We start from the raw sequence: 17,102 nt of genomic DNA on the forward strand, positions 1-17,102 counted from the left end.
TGCGCCGGCGCCCCGCGCCACCAGCCAGTCAACCGCTGCGGTGCCCGCCTCCGCGCCCCGACAGAGGACCAATCAGGAGGCCTGAGGGGAGGGCGGTGCGGCAAGCGGATGCGGGCCAATGGGGAGAGGATCCTGGGGAGGGAGGCGGAACCCGGAGGGGAAGGGAAAAACTGCTTTGTGAAGGGGGCGTGGCCGAGAACTAGGGGAAAGGTCTTGCGGGGGAGGGAAGCGCGGCCAGGGAGGAGTTTCAACGAGTAGTCCTAAACTTTTCCCAGTGCCCTAGGATTAGCCCTCTCCCCTAGTTCCACCCCTCTTACTCGCCTCTCCGAGTCGCGGTGCCTATGTGTCCGAGTCCCCCCATTCTCTCCATGCCCGTGTTCGTCATCCCCTCTATGATCGTGCCTCTACGTTCCCCCATATCCGTCCTCCCCCGTCCCTGTCTCCACTTTTCCTCCATGTCTGTGTCCCTACATCCTCTCCACGAGCCCTTGTCCCCTCCTGACCCCACTACCCCCTGTCCCTGTTCCCATCAAAACTCTTGTCCTGTCCATGACCGAATCTCCGTTCCCGTGTCCCCCCATGTCTCCACGTTCCCTATAGGTTCGTGTCCTTACTTCCTCCCTGAGCCTCCAGGTACCCCCGTGTCCGCGTCCTCAGGTCCCCCAGAAAGGCACGTGGAGCCGCGGCAATGGAAGCAGTTCCTTTATTCTGCCCCAGGCAGCTGCGGTCATAAGCACACGGGGAATCCACTGATGGCATCCGTGCTCTGCATGATCATGTCCGCCAGCAGAAAGCAGAAGCCTGGCGGGAAGGGAACGGAGGGCGGGTGGAGGAGGGTGAGTCCTAGGGCGGATGGTCGGGAGGGCCCCGGGGACTGGGGTTTGGGGCTCCAAGGGCGTTTCTGTCGGGTCCACGGGAGCCCAGAGTGGAGTGTGTTCAGGAGTCCCTGGGAGGTCATTGTGGTGTTTCCTGGGAGGACAGCTGGGGAGTCTCTGCAGGGAGGGGGGGGGTCCTCGGGGCAGTCTCCTCTCCACCCTCTTCCGTTATCCAGGTTACCCGCGAGAACAGAGAAGGGTAAAGCCAGCCACCCCGAAAAACAGGACCAGGAGAAGAAGACGTCGTTTTTCCCTGCATTCTTCACTGTGTAGCCTGTCAGGGCGATCAGCTGCAGCAGGCCTGGGCCCCGCCCACCCGCCAGGTGAGGGTGGCCAGGGGGCTGCACCCAGCCTCACCCTGACCGCGCCCACCGCCTCAGACCACGCCCTTCTTGCCCGCCCTCCCGTCCCTGCTCTACCCCCTCTCCCTGGCCCCGCTCATGACCCCGCCTCTTTAGCTCCTCCCCCTCGGGGCCCCTACCTCCTCCAGCTACCAGGCCCACCCTATGCCATCTCACCGCAGAGGAAGAAGATGGCACTCGTGGTCCGGCCCCGCGAGTCGCCCTCCTGGCACAGAATCCGCAGCCCCATCACCAAGCCCACGATGCTGCAGCCCGCCGCCAGCACCATGCACGCCCCGGTCACCGCCAGCATGGCTGGGGACAGCGGGCCGCATCAACCCCGCTGGCGCCGCTCCTGGCCACCACCCCCATCCGCCGGCTCCGAGCTGGGAGCAGAGTCAGGGTTTTGGATGGGGACTTGGAAGTTACATCGTGAGCGGCGGTTAATGTTGCAACAGGGAGGCAGGTCCCCGAGTTGGGGTTCCTGGTGGCCTGGTCACGGAGGGACAGCTGGATCTTAGGCTGAAGTGGAAGGCCTGGGGGCGGGGGCACCGCAGGATGTGCCCGGCTGTAGTGTCAGGAGAGGGGGCCGGCTGTGGTCAGTGCTGGGGGGCTGTCTGTCCAGTAGGGGGGGAGGGTCTGACAGCTGGGCGGCGGGGCCTCACTCTGGCAGGAGATGCTGGAGCAGGTGCCCCCGCTGCACTCCTGCCACAGGCCACTGTGGCCCCCAGAGTAGCGGATCCAGTAGTTGGTGGCCATGGACAGAATGGTGAGGATGTTGGCCAAAAAGCCCAGCAAGGTGCCCCCGCTTTGAAGGCTCCGCTTCACCCCCATGCCAGGGAGGCTGCTGCCGAGGACCACACATGCAGGATTGGCCAACGCTCCTCCCACCCCCAGGTCCCTGAGACCCCCTCCTGCATGTCCCTCCATATCCCAGATGGCTACCCCTGCACCCCTGCCTGGTGCCCCTACTTCTGGGACCACCCCCCTCAGGCCCCTCCCAGACCCAAGACCACCTGCCCCCTCAGGCATCACTGCTTAGGAACCTCTGCCTTCCAGAGACCTCCATCCCCCAGTAGACGTGACTTTGGCCTGTCCCTTGCCTTCCCCACCACACACCCACCTAAATGACTCACCCACAGCTCCCAGGGCTTCTCAGACAGAGCCCAGAGGGTGGGGGAAGGGAGACTGGGTCTCTGTGAGGCAGCAGGAGTTCCAGAACCCCCTTCTCTAGTGGCCATTTAAAGAGATAACCACCCACCCACCCATACACACACACACACACACACACACACAGAAGCAGCTCTTCTGGCAAACTGACAGCTCAGAGTCAGGTGGCAAGTCTGGGGGACCCTGAGGGCCATGACATGGTAGCCCGTGTCCTAGAAGCTGCTCTTCCCTTGACCCCATAAGCTCTCCTGGTCCCCAGCTCTCTGTGCCCTCCCAGGCCCCCAGGCAGCCTCCTGCCCCTCCCTCCACTTCTCAAGGCCGGTTCTCCGGGAGAACTCCATTCTGCATCTTCTTGCCAGGTGAGCTCCAGTGACCACTGATGCTCTGAGAGCACCCCACACTGCATCTCCAGCCCAGGTCCTCACCTGCTTCTGACCACCTCCCAGACCCTGACACCCAACCACATCCCCACTGATCTCAGCATCTTCCACCAAACCAGGGAGGACACCATCACCCCATCCAGCTAGTTGGACCACACCCCTGGGCACTATCCTCGCCCTCTTCCTGCCCCTCACCCTACAAAGCCCTTGGATCCCTGAGTCCAGTTCCTCCCACCCCCTGAAACTTTCTGGCTCCTTTCCTCCTTTCCCTCTCATGCCCTGGCCCCAGTGCACCCTTGTCCTGTCTCATGTCCCACCTGTTGGATTGCCAAGCTCTTCTCTCCCCTTCAAGCCTCCCCCATGGGCCCCAGAAGGAGCTTTCTGGCACCCAGGCCAGACGCTGTCCCTCCCCTGCTCACACCCTTAGCTCTCCATCACCCTCAAGAGACAGTCAACTGCTGGGCTAGAGGTGCTGCCCCCTACCCGCCTCTCCATCCTCATTTCCCCTCCCGCTCACCTTCTACAGTGGACCACAAAGCACTATTCTCCAGCCCCTGAGAACTCCCAGCCTCTCCACGCCTTCACCTTAGGGTCCCTCTGCCTGCATTACCTTCCCTCGGTATTTAGGTGTTCCCTAAACACAGTCTCCCCAGAAAGCTCACCTCCACACCACACCCCTCCTCCAGACACAGCCAGTCTTCCTGCCACACCCGCCCTGGGCTCTGCCTGCCCCCACCGGACTTGGAGCCCCTGGCGGGCAGGGCCTGATCTGACTCACCTTCAGCGTCCCCAGTGGGAGGCCCAGCAGAAAGGATGCACTCAGGAAAAGCCAGCTGAAAGAGTGAATTTGTTCTTTTTCTTTCTTTCTTTATTTTTTGGCTGCACCCCGTGGCTTGCGGGTTCTTAGTTCCCTGACCAGGGATTGAACCCGTGTCCCCTGCAGTGGAAGCACGGATTCTTAACCTCTGGACCACCAGGGAAGTCCCAAGAGTGAATTTATTAATGAAATGAGGAAGGCGCGCTAAGGGTGACAAAATCAGAAGGGGCAAAAGAAAAGAGCTAAAGGGAGAAAGACAAAGGGAAGAAAAGAGATAGAGGATGGAGAGACAAGGGCCCTGGGGCCAGGCCCGAGCCCACACTGGTTCCCACTCTGGTGGGAGCATCTCTAGGGCAGGGCAGGTAGCAGGATTGACTCCTCTCTGGGTGCCCAGTGTCATCCGCCGTGGAGCTGCAGTGTCGCTGGCTTCTGTTGTGGTAGCATTAACCTCAGAATAACCAGATCCCAGCAAATTTTTATTGAATGAATGAAGACACAAAGGAAAGAGCTTGCAGATGCTGGGAGTCAGGGCAAGAAGGAGAGCCAGCTGTCTTCATGGTTCCTGATGACGCCTTCAGAGAATGGAGCGCCAAAGCCGTCCTGTGGTTCACACGGCCTCATAGCCAGGCCGGTGGGCCCTGTAGTGAGCTCCCAGACTCAGGCCACCTGGGTTGGCAGAGAGAAGTTAAACCCTGGCTCCTGCCCTGCTCCCTCAGAGCCCCCAGCTGGGCCCCTATCCACCCCTGGAACTCCCCAGGGCAGCAGTCACCTGCACAGAGAAAGAGGACAGTTGAAACCCAGCCCAGGTAGAAGGACCAGGAGAAGAAGGAGTCGATCTGGGGGTGTCCAGGCTGCTTCCACCGCTCGATAGTGTAGACCACCGTGGCCACTAGCAGGGAGAGGGCTGGGGACGGAGACAAGAAGGATGGCTCAGCCCCTCCGCGAAAACTCACCAGGTCCCAGCGCCCCAAGCGCAGCCCGGAGTCCTTACCTGCGGCAAAGGCTATGAAGGTCGAGACAATGGGGCCGCGTCCAGCGGCAGACAGTGAAGGGATGCAGGACATGACCAGAAAGCTCACAGAGATCAGGCCCCACAGGACAGCCAGAATGCAGAAGCTCTGTGTCACGCGGATATAGCCTGCTCAGAGACGGGACCGCTAAGTGCCCGTCCCCTCAGGCCCTTCCCCACCCTTCCCCACGCTCCCCCTTACCTTCTACTGAGCCCTGATCTCCCCTTGGCCAGAGGCCCGAGTGAGACGAGGAGCTGGGCCCCTCGGCCACAAACCAGAAATTCGTGCTCAGAGCCACCAAAAGAGACAACAGGCCCAGGGAGCTAGTGAGCAGGGCCAGGGACCGGCAGGGCTCCATGGGGGCGAAGGCTGGGTTTCTGGGTCCCGGGTGATGAAAAGCCTGGTGATACAGATTCCTGGGTCTCTGAGAAAGGAGGAAGCTCTGCCCCCCGGACTCCTGGGAGAGTCAAGCAGTTGGGGCAGCTGGGGGACCTGTGGTCCTTCAGATCAGACTAGTTTGGTCTCACCCAGTTCGTGGCGGCTGACTCGTCACACATCCTCTCTTCCCGGCTTGCATCGGCACCCGCCCCCCACCCCTTGAGGTTCTCCTCACAGTATATGGTGGGGGGAGGGCCCTGGAGGTGTCACATTGTCAGTGGTTTGGGTGGGTAGAGTGTGTCTCTACAGACGTTTCCATACCTCCTGCCCTCGGAGCCCTCCACACCAGAGGGGGCTTCCTGTAAGAGGTGAGAGAGAGGCTTGGGAGGCCCAGAGGTGGGGTGTGGTGAGTGAGGCCAGGGTGTGAGTTCAATGGGAGGGGGAGGTGTAGCCAGAGGGGACCGTTGGGGGATGCATCATTCTTTCCTGTGGGTTCTGCAACCTTCCGTTCTGGCAGACGGGGGCCCCAATTCTAGGGTCTCCATAAAAGGAGGGGGAAGGAGGCTAGGATGCTTGGGGCTGAAGGAGGAAGCTGCTAGGAAGCCTAGACTCCAGGTCCTGAGCGTGGGGACACAGACTCCCGGCTCCTTACTTAGAGCTTATGCCCAGGGCAGGTAAACAGCGATGGCAATTCTGAAAGTTTGTGGCGGGAAGACACGCCCACATCCTCATCTGATACATGAGTTCACACTTAGTGCTGTTTCGAGCAAGGCTTTCCGTCTGGTGTGCTTCATCAACGGGATCTGGGTTTCTGTGGTCGGGGAGTGGGAGTTGGGGGTCAAGGATGTCAGTGCAGGACTTTCTGGCCCTCCCCTCACAGCAGCATCAGGTCCTGGGCCCCACCTCAAATAGAAGGTAAAGGTACCACAGCCCAGGTGGAAGGCCCAGACAAACTTGACCTCTACGAAGCAGGAATGACCTGGGAGAGGACTTCTGTCCCGCAGATGAACTGAGCTAACAGTCCCAGGACAGCTGGCGAAGGGGAGAACCAGAGTGACCCAGGAGGCTCTGTCCTCTTCCTTGGTTGGAGACTCCAGTTTGCAGGCCCCCATCCTTCTCCCAGATGCTCACCAGTGGGGTAACTGGCCGCTCCTGAGGACAGGCTCCCAGAAGGGGATCCAGGTCCTGAGCAGCTGGGGTGCCACTCCCAAAACGGCTCCTGTGATTAGCTGCCGGACCAGCTTCGGGAAGTCTCAGCTGAGGGCACGTGGTGATCACACGCACAGAACCCATCTGAGATCTTTTTCTCTCTCTTTTTCTTTTCTGGCCTCACTACATGGCTTGTGGGATCTTCGTTCCCCAACCAGGGATTGATCCCGGGCCCTCGGCAGTGAAAGAACGGAGTCCTAGCCACTGGACCGCCAGGGGATTCCCCCCATCTGTCATCTTGACCCCATCCCAAACCCAACACCATCCTGACCGCAGGCAGCTCCAATCCCATCCTTAGCCCCATCCCTACCCTCCAACCCAGCCCCATTCTCATTCCTAACAACAAATTCAATCCCATCCTTTTATTTATTTTATTTATTGGTGTGTGTGTGTGTGCCACACCGCATGGCGTGCGGGGTCTTAGTTCCCTGACCAGGGATTGAACCCCAGCCCCAGCAGTGAAAGCGCTGAGTCCTAACCACTGGACAGCCAGGGAATTCCCTCAGTCTCATCCTTAACCCCAGTTCCAATTCCAAACTCCAGCTCCAACCCCAAATTCAACCCATCCCAATCCCCAAACCTAGGGGCTTCCCTGGTGGCGCAGTGGTTGGGAGTCCGCCTGCCGATGCAGGGGACACGGGTTCGTGCCCCGGTCCGGGAAGATCCCACATGCCGCGGAGCGGCTGGGCCCCTGAGCCATGGCCGCTGAGCCTGCGCGTCTGGAGCCTGTGCTCCGCAACGGGAGAGGCCACAACAGTGAGAGGCCCGCGTACCACAAAAAAAACAAAAACAAAAAAAACGCCAAACCTAACCCCAAAACACAACCCATTTCTCAACCCCAACTCCATCCCTGAATTTAACCCCATCCCTATCTTCTCACCTAACCCCATTCTTATTCCCAAACCCAACTCCAAACTCAACCCCATCCCCAAACCCAAACCCATCCTCACCCAGACGCTTAACCCTCTCCTCACATCCATCCCCACACCAGATGGCATTTCCAGTCTCAACTCCAGCCCCAGTCCCACCCCCACTTCCTTCTTCATACTTCTCCCCGACCCTGTAATTCTTACCTCAATCCCAGCACACCCCCTCCATTTTTTATCTTCATCCAACCTCCAGGTCCAAGCCACTGGAGGACTGAGAGCAGAGGGGGGGACATGATTTGAATCATGTTTTAATAAAAACTCCTTTAAAGTCTAAAAACAATAAATGCTGGGGAGGGTGTGGAGAAAAGGGAATCCTCCTACACTGTTGGCGGGTATGTAAATTGGTACAACCACTATGGAGAACAGCATGGAGGTTCCTTAAAAAACTAAAAGAAAAAAACTAAAAAAAACTAAAACTAAAAAAAAACCTAAAGAACCCGCTTCCCTGGTGGCGCAGTGGTTGAGAGTCCGCCTGCCGATACAGGGGACACGGGTTCGTGCCCCGGTCCAGGAAGATCCCACATGCCGCGGAGCGGCTGGGCCCGTGAGCCATGGCCGCTGAGCCTGCGCGTCCGGAGCCTGTGCCCCGCAATGGAAATGGAAGAGGCCACAACAGTGAGAGGCCCGCGTACCGCAAAAAAAAAAAAAAAAGAAAAAAAAAGAACGTACTGTGTAGCACAGGGAACTCAATATTCTGTAATAACCTATATGGGAAAAGAATCGGAAAAAGAATGGATATATGTATATGTATAACTGAATCACTTAGCTGTACACCTGAAACTAACAGAACATTGTAAATCAACTATACTCCAATATAAAATTAAATTTGAAAAAGAAAAAATGAAAAAAAAATCCTTTAGATACTGTGTAGAGAATGGACTGCGGGGGCAGGGATTGGATGGGGTGTGGGTAAGGGTTGAGGCTGAGCTGGTTAGAAGTCTGTGGCAATAAGCCAGGTGAGACATGATGGTGGCTGGGATCAGGGGGTAACCATGGTTGACCAAGAAGGGGTCCAATTCCGAATACATTTTTAAGGTGGAGCCAAAACGATGTGCTGATGAATCAGATGTGAGACGTAACAGAAGGAAAGCTATGGAGGGTGATCCCAATGTTTCTGGCTTGAGCAGCTAGATAAAAATGGACTTGTCGGGCTTCCCTGGTGGCGCAGTGGTTGAGAATCTGCCTGCTGATGCAGGGGACACGGGTTCGAGCCCTGGTCTGGGAGGATCCCACATGCCGTGGAGCAACTAGGCCCGTGAGCCACAACTACTGAGCCCGCATGTCTGGAGCCTGTGCTCCACAACAAGAGAGGCCCACGCACTGCGATGAAGAGTGGCCCCCGCTTGCCACAACTAGAGAAAGCCCTCGCACAGAAACGAAGACCCAACACAGCAAAAATAAATAAAATAAATTAATTTTTTTTAAAAAAAGAAAAAAGACCTTAAAAAAATTTAAAACAAAAATGGACTTGTCATTTACTAAGTTGGGGGAGACCATGGGAGGAGCAGATGAGAGGTGTGAGAGAGTTCAGGAGCTCAACTTCAGATATGTGAAAACTGAGATGCCTCTTCTTTTCAGGTGGAAATGTTGAGTAAGTAGTTGGAGATACGAGTCTGCAGTTATAACATCATTATTATTGCTAGAGTCAGCCCCTATAAATATGATTCCTGGAATAAGTCTCAGGAAATATTTCTACTTAAATAGGCCTCAATAAATTATAATTAGAGAAGAAGGCTTCCGTTGCTATTATTACTAGAGGAAGCCTCTATAAATATAGTATTTTGGTTATTTGAGGAGGTCCCAATAAATATTTCTAGGGAGTAAGCCTCTATCAATATAACAGTTCCTAGCCTAGGCTGTAATAAATATTCTTATTGTTGGAATTAGCCTCCCTAAATAGTCTTATCATTTCATGATAAGCTTTAGCAAATCTCATGGCAGTTGGCACGAGTTTGTTGAATGCACTAATGAATGAGTGAGTGAAGAGAAGATCAAAGTCACGAATGATGGATGAAGAGGCAGTGCAGGACGAGGTGCAGATCAGACTTCTGGTGTTTCTCCTTGGAAGGGTCCATCCAGGGAGGGGCCAGGAGGTTGGGAGAGCCAACTGGAGATGGCACGAGTGGGCAAGGAGGTTGTTTTTCCACAGTTGTTCCTTTTTTTTTTTTTTTTTTTGGCTGCGCTGGGCAGTTAGCATGTGGGATCTGAGTTCCCAGGCTGAATTCGCTCAGTGGCGTTCTGGAGGGCTCCGAGGAGCTCTGGTTGTCTCAGCACAGAAGGAATTCAGTGAGAGGCAAAGTGATGAGATAAGAAGCGATTTATTAGAACAGGACACTTGTGAGGCTTACAAGCGGGTGGGCGAGAGGGTGCCTCCCCGAGACCTTAGGGGGCTCCTGTTTTATAATCAAAGGAAAAGTGGGGAGGGGGAGAGGACCACCTCCTTCCTCATTCTTGAGTAGACGTCATGCTTCCATCGTCAGCTCCGCCTCCAGGTTGGGCAGGGGAGTGTTTTTGTCCCTACATGGTCAAGCCAGGACTGTCATGGCACTACGGAAAAATTATTTCAGGTCTCAGTACAATGAGGGTCTTTCACTTTGAAATATCACCTTTCCATAAATTATTGTCTTGTATGTGTGCAGAGAGAATGTCATGGGGGTTACTGAGCTCACTGGGCAGGATGTGGGTCTCACGCCACCATTGTTTTATTGTTTTGGGACACGTCTCAAACTTCTGTCGCACGGTTTTGTTGCTAGGCAAGCCTGCTTGGTTTTGTGGTTAAGCAAACCTGCTTTCTTAAGTGATCATTAACTTATAGGGGTCTCCCATACTTTTTCTTTACTTACAATCCCCTAGTGTAAGTAAATCCTCTATTTAACTAATCCCCTATTTAATTACCTACTTTGTCCCTTTATTCTGTCCCTATCATGACCAGGGATAGAACCCATGCCCCCAGCATTGGGAGTGTGGAGTCTTAACCACTGGACCACTGGGGAAGGTCCACAGATCTTTTCATTTATCGTGTTATCCTACTGTGATATTATGTTTTATAATAAATATATATTGGGTCTTTGTCCCCACTTCTGGCATAGGGATCCTAAAACTCTTGGAATTTCCTAAGTTGTGAGAGGAAGGGGAACCAACCACATGATTAGAGGGTCAGAAATTGCAGTCCCACCCCTTGACCTCCTGGGAGGGGAGAGAAGTTGGAGATTGAGTTCAACCACAAATGGCCAATGATTTAATCAATCATAACTATGTAATGAAGTCTCCAGAAAAACCCAGAAGGAGAGGATTCAGAGAGCTTCCGGGCTGGTGAACACGTGCTTTCTGGGGGAGAGTGACCTACTTGGAGAGAGCATGGACGCTCCACACCTCTTCTCACTTACCTTGACCTGTGAATCTCTTCCATCTGGCTGGTTTTTGTTTGTTTGGTTGGTTGGGTTTTTTTGCGATACGCGGGCCTCTCACTGTTGCGGCCTCTCCCCTTGCAGAGCACAGGCTCCGGATGCGCAGGCTCAGCGGCCACGGCTCAGGGGCCCAGCCGCTCCGCGGCATGTGGGATCTTCCCGGACCGGGGCACGAACCCGTGTCCCCTGCATCGGCAGGCGGACTCTCAACCACTGCGCCACCAGGGAAGCCCCATCTGGTTGTTTTGAGTTATATCCTTTTATAAAAAACTGGTGATCTAGTAAGTAAAATGTTTCCCCGAGTTCTGTGAGCTGCTCTAGCAAATTAATGGAACCCAAGGAGGGGGTTGTTGGGACCTCTAGTCTATTGCTGGTTGCTCAGAAGCACAAGTGACAACCTGGGCTTGTGATTGGCATCTGAAGTGGGAGGCGCGGTCTTCTAGGGCTGTGTCTTTAACTTGTGTGATCTGACACTTTCTCTAGGTAGATCGTGTCAGAATTGAGTTATTCGCTTGGTGGTGTGGGGAAGAAACACACCCATCAGAATTGGACCTACACGTTGGTTTCCTAGCAGTTGAACCCGGGGACTTTCCTGACGGTCCAGTGGTTAGGACTCCGCACTTCTACTGCAGGGGGCCCAGGTTCGATCCCTAGTGGGAGAACTAAGATCCCACACATCGAGGGGTGCCGCCAAAAAAAAAAAAGTTGAATCTAGTAGGGTGGGGACTGTGCAATTTATCTCTGTGCCCATCTCTCCTACAGGAACTGAGCAGGCAGGCCTACTATAAGGCCACCACCCCTGCCCATTCACCACACTTCACCCCTCTTTCTCTCCACTCGAACGCCTGAGGGACCACACTTCAGTAGTTTCCGTCATTTTTATTAAACTCCAAAAAGTCTCTCTAATGGATATTCCGTTTCTCTAACAACCCCCCTGGTGGCTGGGGCCTTGGGTCTCCTCAACTGCCTCCACCAGGCCCCAGGAACCAGGATTTCAGGCCTCTAGACCCACCGCCTCCTCTTCAGTGACCTGACTTTGACATCCAGATGAAGTCGGGGCACACATTTGGGTTCAGCGGGGAGTGGACAGGCGCCGACATTCATTCATCCGGTAGGCACACATGTAGAAAATTCCTGCGCGAGAAGAGATCCCGGTTGACCCCGCCCAGCCCCCCATCAGCCCTCCCAGCCCCTGCTCCCAGCCCAAGACACCGACACAGCATCCCCTTTCTCCCTGGTGTCCACAGGGCTTGGAGTCTGCCTTCTGGTTCAGTGCCGGGGGCGCCTGTGTGGGACCGCCCCCATCATCTCACCCGGACACTGGCCTTTCCACGCCCAAACCCAGTACCTGCAAAGAAGGTCATGAGCAGGGCTACCCAGCCCAGGATGTAGGACCAGGAAAAGCGCCAATCCCCGAAGCGGCGACCGAGGAAGCTGACGGTGACTCCAGTGTAAATGGCCAAGGCCAGCAGGACGAAAAATGCTGGAGAGAGAGGTCGGGGGTGGGGGTGGGGGAATGGGGATGGGGGCGGGTTTGGAGATGGGGGTGGGAATGAATAAATTGAGAAGGGGGTATGGGTGCATGTAGGGATAAGGGTGAGGATGGGGGTTGAGTTGAAAGTGGGAGTAAAAATGAATGAGGGGTAGGGTTAGGGTGGGAATGGTGTGGGGTTGTGTTGCGTCATAAAGAATCTGACTGGTCTTTGTCTCTGGTTCCTGGGAGGGAAACTCTAAATCCTTGGAATTTTCTGAGTACTAGGAGTGTCTTTGTTGTTCTTGGATCACACCTGAGTTTATGTTGATGATCAGAGATGACTCAGGGATAGCAGCTGGTCAGCAGAAAGACCAGCCGTGGGAATAGAGGGTTGGGGCTTTGAGCCGCTTGGGATCAGTCCAACCTCTGGGGAGGAAAGGGGAGCTGGAGTTAGAGTTCAATCCCATGGCCACTGATTCATGCCCTTGTAATGAAACTCCAGTAGAAATGCTGGATGCTGGCGGTCACTGGAGCTCCCTGTTTGGTGAATGCACGGATGGGCTGACGAGCCCTAATTCTGCAGGGAGAGTGCATGGAAACTCCATGTTCAGGACCCCTCTCCGGCTTCACGCTATGCATCTCTTTAGTTGGCCGGTCTTGAGTTGTACTCTTTATAATAAAACTGTAAGTATTGTTCTTTCCTGAGTTCTGTGAGTTATTCTAGCACATTTCTGAACCTGAGCAGGTCCCGGGAACCCCTGAATCTGTAGCCGATTGGTCAAGAGTACAGGTGAGCTGGGGACCCCACTTGCAGCTGAAGTAGGGGCAGTCTGGTTGGGAACCGTGCCTTTAAACCTGTGGGGTCTGATGCCAGCTCCGGTGGTTAGTGCCACAATTGAATGGCGGTACACAGAGCTGGTGTCAGAACTGACCGGCATTAGAAATAGTCCTGAAGTTGTCGTCGAAGGTGGAGGGGGGATTTGGGTGCGGGTGGAGTGGAGTGAGGAACAGTGGGGAATGGAAGTGGTGTTGGGGGTAGAGCTGGAGAGGGAGCTGGGAGGGGGCAGGTGTAGGGGGTGAGTCACTCACTGGAGGCGAAAAACACGATGCCCGCAGAGAAGGGCCGGGAGAAGCGGGTGAAAGTGGGCTGCTGAGCGAACGCCATGATGCCCATGATGATGCCAGAGGTGGCGCACAGGGAAGACAGGATCATGAAGGCCCGGGTGGCATTCCAGTATGCTGTGGGAGCACCCCACAGTCACTCCTGTGCCTTCCTTGCCCTCAGTGGTGAAGGCTGCTACCTCTGAGGGCAGGAATGCCTCACCCCTCTCTGTATTCCTGACCTAGCTCCTCCTTCACCTCTCTGAAAAACACTTCCTCTTCACCTGGCAGACTCCTATTCATCCTCCAAAGCCCGGCTCCCAGATCCCCTCCTCTGGGAAGCATCCCTTCTCCCCTCAAGGCACCATCCTCACTCCCTGCTCTGGGTTGAGACTCTCTTTGCCTGTTTCCCTCTCCAGCCTGATTGCTCCCTGAGGACAGGGACCTGGTCGACTCTACACCACAGACACCAGCAGAGGTTTGATTTGCACATGGGCCTGGAGAAGTGCTTGTTCAATGAATGAATGAGTGAGTGAATGCCGATTTCCCATATCCTCCTGCTACTCTCTCTCTATCCTCTCTCCCATGCTCCCTTTCCCTTCCTTCCTACCACTTACCCATATTTAGAAATGTCCCATTAATTTATTTCTAACTTGTTTATGATGTCTATCTCTCTCCGCTGAGTTCTCAGCTCTGCGAGGGCAAGGGCCCGGCTTTCTCACTCACTGCTGTATCCCCAGCACCTAGTGCCTGGCCCGTAATAGGTGTTCAAGAAACATGTTGAATGAATGGAGATGCCCTGGGAACGCTCATCATGATCTCATCTCCCATTTGGCAACTCTCAAGTACGCGCCAGGCTCTCTTCCCATATATGATCCTATCTATTCTTTCCAAGAGCCCTATGCTCTAAGTAACATTTTCATGACCATTTTTCAAGTGAAGGAACGGAGGCTCAGAGAGGCGAAGCGATTTGCTCAAGGTCCCGTAATTCGCAAAAGGACTGGAGTTGAAAGCCAAGCTCCACGCCCTCCGTCTTAACCGCGTTGTTATTCTGTCTCTCCAAGAACCCTTGACAATTATCACCCCGGGCAGAACTGGGATCCTGCCACTGAAAAAGCCTTAGATCTTTGCAAAATGCAGTCTTTTGTCTTGTGAAAGTCTAGGGGAGAACAATTCCTGGATACTTCTCCACGGATGTTGGTACGGGCTGCTGGGTTGCGTTGTGTCTCCCCTTTCAAGTTCATATGTTGAAGTTCTAACTGCTCCCCCCTCCCCCCACTGCCTCGGAATATGACCTTATTTGGAAATAGGGTCTTTGCAGCTGTAAGTAGTTAAGATGAGGTCATACCAGAGTAGAGTGGATTTCTAATGCAATATGATTGGTGTCCTCATAAAATGGGGACATTTGGAGACAGGTACAGACAGGCACACACCCAGGGGAGCATCACGCAAAAATGAAGGCAGAGATGGGCTGGTGCACTTACAAGCCGAGGAAAACCAGAGATTGCCGGGCAGCCACCAGAAGCTAAGAGAGAGGCAGGGAACAGATTCTTCCTCACAGCCCTCAGAAGGAACCAACCTTGCAGAGACCTCGATTTTGGACTTCCAGCCTCCAGATCTGTGAGGCGATAGATTTCTGTTAAGCCACCCAGTTTGTGGTACTTTGTTACGGCAGCCTTAGAAAAGGAATACACGTGCCTCTGGGTATTTAAAAGTCTGGAGGACTTATGGGGGATGTTATAGCCTATTTCTTTCCCATGGTTGGGCTAATGCAGGGGTGGAAAACACAGATGCCTCTGAGGCTTCGCTGCAGCTGTGAATAAAGGCAGGAGACAGCAGGCTGCATGGGGAACACGTATGTACCAGCGATCAATGATCAGCTTCATCTTTAGATAAAACCTTCCCTATTCGAATCACAGTGTGGTTTCTGTCTCCTGAGGGGCCCCTGACTGGTGTACCCCATTTGAAGGGGGCATTTGCTTCTCATAACCAGCTGACCACGGGCCTGGAAAAGACAGGCAAAGCTGGATTATTCAAGAAGAGCTGCAAGTCCAGATTTTAATGTAAAAATCTCCAGATTTTTAAAATACTGGTAATGACTCTGGAAACTTTAAAAATGCTATGCATACGCGTCCTGGGTTGGGTTTGGCCTCTGGGAAGCAAACCCAGGACTCCTGCTCTAATTTTGGTGATCGGATTACGTCAGCTATACGATGGATGATCAAATTAAACCTGCTGTTTGGACAAATACCCAAGAATCAATCGGGGTGAGGTATGTCCCTGAGGCTCTCAGTCTTGTGGTCATGAAGATATCAAATGAAGCTGAAGACCTCCATCCAGCCTCCCTCTCTCCCATCCCCAGCAGAGGGAACTCAGAGTGTCTGGTGGTGTTCCCAGTCTGAAGCAGGAGGAATGGTAGAAGTGTGACAAAGGACACAGCCAGAAATGAAAAGGATGTACGAAGTCAGCCAGATGGGGCTCTGAGACTGGTAGCCCAGGGCAAACCTTTCCACTTCTCCCTGTCTCAGTTTATCCCTCCAGCAAATGGGTAGGTTTGGTAAGATGGGGTAGGTGAGATCTGCCACAAGCCTGTCATCTCACAGGGCTCAGTGAGGGTTGGCTCCTCTTCCCAACCCCCTCCCCAGAAGAATTGACTTTTTGAGGTCAAGTATCGTGTCTTAATTCACGGACACAACGGAACAGCCCTCTTAGTGTTGTTGGGACACCGAAGGGAGTTAATCCAGGCAAAGCGCTTAGAATAGCAGGTAGGACACAGTAACAGTACATGCCAGTTATTGTTATTATTATTACTACACTATGATTGGATACAGATAATATAGAACATGTGATATACTATGTATTATTAATATATTACATAATGTATATTGTATAATATATATTATGCAATATACTATACATCTCTATGCGTCTCTCTTTCCATATATATGCATGCATATACATTTGACCCTTGAACGGCACAGGTTTGAACTGTGCAGGTCCACTTACATGAGAATTGTTTTCAATAAATACATACAGCACTACACTATCCGCGGTTGGTTTAATCCCCAGATGCAGAACCACCGTGGATACGGAACCGCGGATACGGAGGGCCGACTACATGGCTTGAGCATCCGGAGGCTTTGGTATCCACGGCGGGTCCTGGAACCAATTCTCTGTGGCTACTGAGGGACTGAGGGAAGACTGTGCATATATACAAATATATATGTATATGGAAAGAGGCACGTAGAGGTACATAGTATATTATAATAATATGTATTATATAATATAGATTGCAGGAATCCTATACTGTAAGTACTATTTTTATCTCCATTTTTACAATATATAATGTAATATATACACATATATATCTATATACACATATACACACACACACATATATACATATACACATATGTTACATGGCTTGCCTCACAGCAAGTATTAAAAAGTACCTCATCCAGTGTTAGCAAACTTAGGGTCCGTATTGCTTCTGTATCCTCCTGGTACCTAATATAGTTCTTGACACCTAGTAGATATTTAGAAAATGCTCTTCTGATAACCCCAGCCCCAACTGCTATACCTGACCTCTATTTCATGCCAGGAAATGTCACCTCTCTACTTAACCTCTAAATCGGTACATCCTGTAATTGTACTAGAAAAAAATACTGAAATCCCAGTTCTGCCCCTTCCACGCTGAGTGACCTTGGGCCGGACGCTTTCCCTCCCCGAGCCACAAGGTTCTCCATCTGCAAACAGGTGGCCTTTCCACTGTAAGGTTCTGCCCCGCGTGAGGCTCTGACCCCAGGCACAGCCCAGACCCTGCCCCGGGGCCTCACCGATGCTCTCCGTCTGCAGGTAGCACTTGCTGCCCAGGCAATATCGCCAGAGGCCCTGGTGGGCGAAGGCCCCCGACAGCCGGTACTGCATCCAGTGGTCTGTCGCCGTGGCCACCACCAGGAGGATGGTCCCCACCCAGGCGCAGAAGAGGCCGCCACCCATGAAGCTGTACAT

The 17,102-nt window shown here is 53.5% G+C and overlaps 3 protein-coding genes across 3 annotated transcripts; all 3 read right to left on the bottom strand.

Moving 5' to 3' along the window:
• Positions 1-727: 727 nt before the first annotated feature.
• Positions 728-2,050, bottom strand: CLDND2 (claudin domain containing 2; the record flags this gene model as incomplete). The annotated part of the gene is made up of 4 exons (XM_079908439.1): positions 728-801; positions 1,057-1,176; positions 1,394-1,531; positions 1,882-2,050. 4 exons carry the CDS (start codon positions 2,048-2,050, stop codon positions 728-730), a joined length of 501 nt encoding a protein of 166 aa, XP_079764565.1.
• A 1,330-nt stretch (positions 2,051-3,380) lies between these two features.
• NKG7 (natural killer cell granule protein 7) lies at positions 3,381-5,167 on the bottom strand. Its single transcript, XM_079906554.1, has 4 exons — positions 4,795-5,167; positions 4,575-4,721; positions 4,353-4,487; positions 3,381-4,249 (listed from the first exon to the last, which is right to left on the bottom strand). The coding sequence occupies exons 1-4, from the start codon at positions 4,949-4,951 to the stop codon at positions 4,191-4,193; spliced, it is 498 nt and encodes a 165-aa protein (XP_079762680.1). The 5' UTR covers positions 4,952-5,167; the 3' UTR covers positions 3,381-4,190.
• A 6,421-nt stretch (positions 5,168-11,588) lies between these two features.
• On the bottom strand, positions 11,589-17,102 carry LIM2 (lens intrinsic membrane protein 2; the record flags this gene model as incomplete). The annotated part of the gene is made up of 4 exons (XM_079907601.1): positions 11,589-11,650; positions 11,865-11,999; positions 13,080-13,229; positions 16,928-17,102. 4 exons carry the CDS (start codon positions 17,100-17,102, stop codon positions 11,589-11,591), a joined length of 522 nt encoding a protein of 173 aa, XP_079763727.1.

This window comes from Stenella coeruleoalba, assembly GCF_951394435.1.
Source record: "Stenella coeruleoalba genome assembly, chromosome: 20".
NCBI lineage: Eukaryota > Metazoa > Chordata > Mammalia > Artiodactyla > Delphinidae > Stenella > Stenella coeruleoalba.